Source organism: Oryzias melastigma, unplaced genomic scaffold (genome assembly GCF_002922805.2).
Source record: "Oryzias melastigma strain HK-1 unplaced genomic scaffold, ASM292280v2 sc00371, whole genome shotgun sequence".
In the NCBI taxonomy this organism is placed as follows: Eukaryota; Metazoa; Chordata; class Actinopteri; order Beloniformes; family Adrianichthyidae; genus Oryzias; species Oryzias melastigma.
This window is the reverse complement of record NW_023416968.1, coordinates 54,717-61,626: the sequence shown is the minus strand read 5'-3', so window position 1 is coordinate 61,626 and position 6,910 is coordinate 54,717. Positions and strand designations below refer to the sequence as shown.

General features: G+C 38.7%; 1 protein-coding gene across 1 annotated transcript in view; it reads left to right on the top strand.

Annotated features, from left to right (window-relative positions):
* The first annotated feature begins 1,790 nt into the window (after positions 1–1,790).
* LOC112138150 (zinc finger protein OZF-like) overlaps positions 1,791–6,910 on the top strand; it is a 24,288-nt gene continuing 19,168 nt past the window's right edge. The window contains exon 1 of the mRNA XM_024260725.2: positions 1,791–2,268. Coding sequence (XP_024116493.1) covers positions 2,040–2,268 — 229 coding nt within the window. The 5' untranslated portion in view covers positions 1,791–2,039. The remainder of the gene's footprint in view (positions 2,269–6,910) is intronic.

The window sequence follows — 6,910 nt, the reverse complement described above, 5'->3', positions numbered from 1 at the left end:
TCGCTCCTCCTGCATTTCCTTTAGACCTCGGTACCTCAAGGAGAAGCTGATCAGGTTTATAACCTCATTTGATCAGTTACTATGACAAATAAATGAAAATGTAGTTTGTTTTTAATGTCATGATATAAAATAATTTACATCATAATATAATTTTTTTTCCATATCGTCCAGCCCTACTCTGAACTGCTGCTGTTTTCATTCATCATGAAGTTTAGTGTATACTCTGCATCAGTCAGGATGAAGAGCAGCTTGATCTGAAGCAGGAGACTGAAACCTTGATGGAGATTCCTGCTTTGGAGGAACATGTTGACAGTGAAGCAGATGGAAACAATCAGCAGAGCTTTAATGGAACTGATAGTCAGGATGAAGAAGGAAACCAACATGAAGAACCAACATCAACTCCAGATGAAGAGACAGAGCCACAGAACAGAGATCAGAGGAAGAGACACAGAAAAGAGAGTTATACATCGGGGGGGAGGGGGGTGTCTCTCCCCTAGCTGTTCGCTAGCTGTTCGGGCTAATTTAGTATGTTTCCATTTTTTAGGCTGATTTGGAGTTTAGCTAATATTTCAGCTACATGCTAGCTGTTTTGGCTAAGTTAAACCTTTTTTCATTTTTTTCACGCTAATTTGGTATTTAACTAGTATTTTAGCCAGCTATTGGCATCAGCAGTTTACCTATAAATTTCAGCATTTTCAGCTTTTGTCGCTGGGATCTTCAGCAGCCAAATTCCGCTTACAGCATTAACACTAGCATTATAGCAGGTAATGCTATATATACTGCTTACATAAATGAAAGTAACACTTTTTTTAATCAAGCCTGGCATGTATTGAATTAAACCTGTCTGATCATTTTCTGGTTGGTTAAGCAGCTGAGGGCCTCGTTAATCACTTTCAGCTGGTTGACCTCAGACTGTATAACAGCTCAGGGATGCCCTCACACAGATCTGGGAGGAAATGCCACAAGACACCATCCGTCGTCTCATTAGGAGCATGCCGCGACGTTGTCAAGCATGCATACAAGCTCGTGGGGGCCGCACAAGACACTGAAAAGCAGTTTGAGTTGCAGAAATTAGTTTTTAAAAAAATGAACTAGCCTGCCACTTCTTCATGTAACCCTTATTTTATTCTGTCTACACAATTTAGCCTCTGTAGGCTGAAAACGTTTATTTCCATTAAAAGACTTGGCATCCCTTTGTTCCTAAGACACTGCCCTGTCGTTATTTGTATAGATATCCAACTTCATATTGAGATCTGATGTATCTAATGTGTTTCTTTGAAGTGTTCCTTTAATTTTTGTGAGCAGTGTATATAGTTTTTAGTTGGTTAAAAACTAATGATCTGTGTTTTACATCTACCTTGTGCATGACCCAAGCATGACTAATCGGAAAAAGTAATCAGTGATTAGTCAACTATTAAAATAGTCATTTATGGCAATACTAATGTGTATATATAGGAGGCGAATGGGTCAGAGTTGAGGCAACACGGGTGGTATTCAGAGTGGATTCAGAGCAATACCAATCTGCAGCAAGAACACCACATTAAGAGGTTAAAGTTGAGGTCAAGTCACAAGTTACAGCTGTTAAAGTCTGAGTTGAGTCTAAAGTCATGAAATTAATGACTCAAGTCTAATTCTAGTCCACACCTCTGCTGAATGGAATAAACTCCAGGATTTTCATGACCCTGAAAGAGATTCTGAGTATTCAGAATATGGATGTAAGGATGGATTGATTTTTTACATTTCAAACAATAGGGCGTCTGATTGAGGTGATTTAAATTTTAATTTGGTACTTAATACAAAAAAATATAACAGGGCTCAAACTTTCTTGTATTTGTGTCTGTGCAGTCCTCCCACAACACTGTGTGATAGAAGAAGATCATCTCTGGAACCAACAGAGGAACTTCAGAGTGGAACAGAATGATCCAGAACCCACGCAGATTAAAGAGGAACCGGAGGAACCAGAACCTCTACAGATTAAAGAGGAGCAAGAAGGGTTCTGCATCAGTCAGGTTAAAGAGCAGCCTGATCTAAAGCAGGAGATGGAAACATTGATGGAAATTAGAAGTTTGAATAAAAATGAGAACGATGAAGCCTATCTAAGCAATCAACAGAGCTTCAATGGAACTGATACTCAGGATGAAGAAGGAAACCAACATCAAGAATCAACATCAACTCCAGATGAAGAGACAGAGCCACAGAACAGAGATCAGAGGAAGAGAAGAGACAGAAGTCATGTCCAAAGTGTGGCCAGCTCTCACATGTCAGAAGGTCAGTGTGACTCTTACGTCAGAAGAAAGTTTAAGATGAAAACTTCTGTTAAGAAACACAAACAATCCGCAAAAGAAAAGAGACTTTCCTCTACAGGGTCTGGAAAAAGAACAAGAATTCCACATGTGTCTGTCCACATGAGAACTGAGTCTGATGAACGATCTTATGTCTGTAAAGAATGTGACAAAAGTTTTAGTTATGCATCTTACCTTAAGAGACACATGAGAACTCATACAGGAGAGAAGCCTTTTTCTTGCAAAGAATGTGACAAAAGTTTTAGGGATATATCTTATCTCAATAAACACATGATAACTCATAAAGGAGAGAAGCCTTTTACGTGTAAAGAATGTGACAAAAGTTTTAGTCAAAAATCTCATCTCAATAAACACATGATAACTCATACAGGAGAGAAACCTTTTACGTGTAAAGAATGTGATAAAAGTTTTAATCAAATATCTAATCTCAGTAAACACATAAGAATTCATACAGGATATAAACCTTTTACGTGTAAAGACTGTGATAAAAGTTTTAGTCAATTATCTAATCTCAAATCACACATGAGAACTCATACAGGATATAAACCTTTTTTGAAAACAACCGAAACACTTAGTATCAGTAGATGACTCAGAAGGAAAAGATAATACTGATTTAACTCAGAAGGTTTAGATATTGTGAAAAACACGTTTCCCTTATTTTAAGGAACATGTAAAATCAACTTTTAAAAAGTGTATTATAATGTTCATTCCTCACTATCCACCTTATTCCTAGCCCCCATGAGCCTTTGCGTGAATTATGGGTGAAACTTCCGGTAGACGCCGGAACTCGCATGTATTTACATTAAAACTGTAGAGCCGACAGCGCAATTCCTTTTGTTTTGGATCTATAACTACATATAAATATGGAAAAACCAGCTGTCATGTCTTTAAAGAGGCGACGTAACAACTCCGGTGCCTGATAAAATTGAGAGATTGGAGGATGACCTTAAAAAACACAACATTTAGTAGCATTTTCAGCTACTTTCTCAATTCAGCTGCTACAGGTGGCAAAGCTATGAACAATCTTAAAAGTTCACATCATAATTCTTTATTTCTGCCTATTTCTGCCAGAGTTAGCACACAGTGCTGATCAATTGTAACGTTATCTCTTCACGTGCTTGTGTTTACATGCTGCGATGAGGGATGCATCGCGGTGTAGCTTTTGCCCGTTTCATGTTTTGACAAAGTCAGCTGCGGTTTAAACAGGTAATTTTTGAATATCTGATACCAGGAGATGCAGCAATTACACACGAAATATCTTTTCTGCTCTTGTGACACTGCTGTCAGCAGCGCGGTTAAGCTAGTTTCATATTCGACATTCGTCACACATTCAGTAATGAACGGCGATATTTCTCAATCACCTTTGCTAAAAAACACCAAAAATGTTTTTCCCGAGGGATAATAAAACAATCAACATTCCACATTACTTTCAGCAGCAGCTCGGGCAAAGCGCTCCGGCTTCGCTCACAGTGCAGCGGCGTTTGCGGTGGTCTGCTCGTTACGTGGATCGTGAATAATGAGAACGAGTCATGTGAAACATTGATTGTTTTATCATCCGTCAGTAAAACATTTCTGGTGTTTGTTTTTAGCAAAGGCGTTTGAGAAATATCGCCGTTCATCGCTGAATGTGTGACAAATGTCGAATATGAAACTAGCTTAACCGCGCTGCTGTCAGGTCTCTGCAGTACCCGGCGTCTCTTCTTCTCTGGTGTTCTGGAGTAACCCGACCATAATGTTGGATACGGATTTTCCTCCGTGTGTACTTTATCCACAAAATGAAAGATTTAAAATTCTCAGCCACATCCTTCTGACTTCATCCTCGCCCGGTAGACGGTAAAATCTGTACCGAGGAGGGCAGCTGCACTCCCTCTTCGTCAGCAGCCCATGTTCACAAAACGCTCCACAAAGTTAATTTAGTTTGGTTGTTAGTACAACCACCAGCTGCAAAACATGCGCCTGAACTGCGCAAAGACATTTTTGAAAACTTTGAGGGATTAACCCTTCTGCTCTCTTTGGGGTCCAGTTGACTCCAACCACATATTGATATGTGATTCCTCCCATGACAAAGGTGGACAGAATTTTATGTCTGCCATGGACATTAGTGAAACTCAAAAATCAAAGATAAAAAAAAGTTCAGCACACTGTCTTGGGGGGTCCAGATGACCCCACTTTTAATGTAAACAAACCAAGGAGAGCGGAAGGGTTAAGTAAAACACGCTTTTAACGTTTGTATGGACCACTAACACTAACAAAACCGCCAACTTTCAGTGGAACCAAATAGCGCCGTGTAACTTCCGGTTGCTATGCCGGTTGTACCCATAATCTCTTTTACATGAGAGACCCCCGGAATAAGGTGGATAAACATCCCCAAAGCAGTATTTTGATCCATTTATGTATTTCTGAGCAATCCTCTAGAAATCTGCACTCTGAGCACCAGCCCCTCCTAACCCACAAAAATAAGTGGGTTCTCACAAACTGACATCACAAAGTGAGGACGGCCCCTTTCAGGAAGTGTCTACACTGCCAGCACTGCCCCGGGATAAACACCTTCAAATTTATTTCATTTTAGCATTGACTCTGAGAAGAAATGGGTTCCTCTTGCACCTGATCTGCAGAGACAGATTAGATCTATATGGATATAGTTTACTCTGAAAGGCTTAAGAATGGCATGATAAAGACATTAAAATGGTCTATCAGTTGGTAAAATGAAGTTGGTTTCTAAAACACTTCACTGCTGACAAGCTGTGTGGAGATTCTGCTTTTATTTTCCAGCAGAACTTGGATCATTTCCACTCTACTAAAGGAACCTAAAGCTGCTTATCCCTAAACATCTGTTTCTGTGTTTGATCAACCAGCAAATTCCCTGACCTGAACCAATAAAATATCTATGAAGTGTTTTTAAAGAGGAAGATGAGACAGCAGAGCCAACAATGAAGATGAGCTGAAGTCAGCTATCAAATCAACCTGAGCTTTCATTCCATGTACACAGAGCCACAGGCTGATGGCCTCCATACCACATTGATGCAGTCATTCAATGAAAAGGAGGAACAAGTGATTATTGAATGCAGAGAAAAGAACAGTTTTCTGAAATCTGACATGTGCTGAAAACATCCTTTATGCTTCTTCTGATTGAATATTCTCATTTTCTAAAACTATTTTTAGGTTTTCATCATTTATAAGCCACTATGATCACTTTGATCAAAATAAAAGACAGTATAATGGTTCTATATATCATGAGTTTCACTTTTGTGTTTGTTAACTAAAATATTTACCTTGATCATGAAATGTATTCTTTTAGATATACTTGTAAATGGAAATGTGTTTTAAATTATGACGATAAGATTTAAGTTTTAAAGAAAATGTTAAATATTGTTGACATTTTTTTGTTTCTTTATAATTAGAAGATTTTTTTATTTTAATATATTGTTTACATTTGTAGTTGTAGTTGATGTTGAGACAATGTTTAGTCCGTTACCACGACAACACTAGAATTATTTATACAGGTATTTAATTCTAATGCTTTTTATGTGATTCTCTAACATTTCAATATTGTTTTAAATACATAATAACTACAGTTTATACTTGTTTGAGTCATGTGAGAAAATGACAGTTTTGTGAGAGAAAGTTTTTTTAAAAATGTACAAAGGAAGAGTCAGATAAAGAGTGTGACTGGTGTTTGTGTTGTTGTGATTCCTGTTTTGTATCAGAGATTAGAAGTGTTTCTCTGTTCTTTTTAGTCGTCAGTGTTCTGTTCCAATCTTTCCTGTGAAGAATAAAGTGGACGTGAACATCAGTCAGAAGTGTGGAGTCTTTCCCACAGTGTGGCTTTCTGCTGTTTGTTGGTTCTCTGCAGGTTCCAAAGCTGGACTCCTCAAGTCCAGTTCTGACTGCTGAACTCAGGACTGAGCTCAGATCACAGAGCTCCGTCTCTACAGGAAGTCTGCTCAAGTGAACACAAAGAGATCAACCAAAGGAAAACCATCTGAGGCTGAATAAACTCTCACATTCTCTGTGAACTGAGTCATTGACCGTCAGGAGAGGAGAAGCAGAGTAGAGGAGAAATGGATTCTGTGCTGCTGGTAAACTTGTAAAGCTACAAACAAAAGCTAAATACATATTAAATGACCATGGTATTTCATTTATTCATTGATTCAGTGTCTGTTTATCCCAGTAGGTTATACCAGCAGTAATGATGGTTTTCTCTTAGTACAGGGTGTTGGTAAACAGCAGCAAATATTTCTCGACAGATGGAGTTTAGAAGTGACATTCAGGAGAAACTGGAGGTTAATCTGAAGTTTAGTTCAGATCAAATGTCTGCTTCAATAATCCATGAAGTTCCTGCTGTAAACAGCCTCCTGAATGTGTGGAGAAACTCTTCATCAATGACAAACACGTAGAGATCCATGAAGACCACTGCCTCCAAACAAGTCATTAGTTCCTGTGGACATTTCACCTTCATCCTTCTGGCTTTCATTCGGCTTTGTTAGGATTTACCAGCAGGTGACCCAGCAGCCAGTAAACCTAAAGACCTTCAACTGACCTGTTAACTCCCAGAATTCCTCAGTTTGGAGTCAGTTCATCAGCAGAGAATTATTTGAACTAAATCC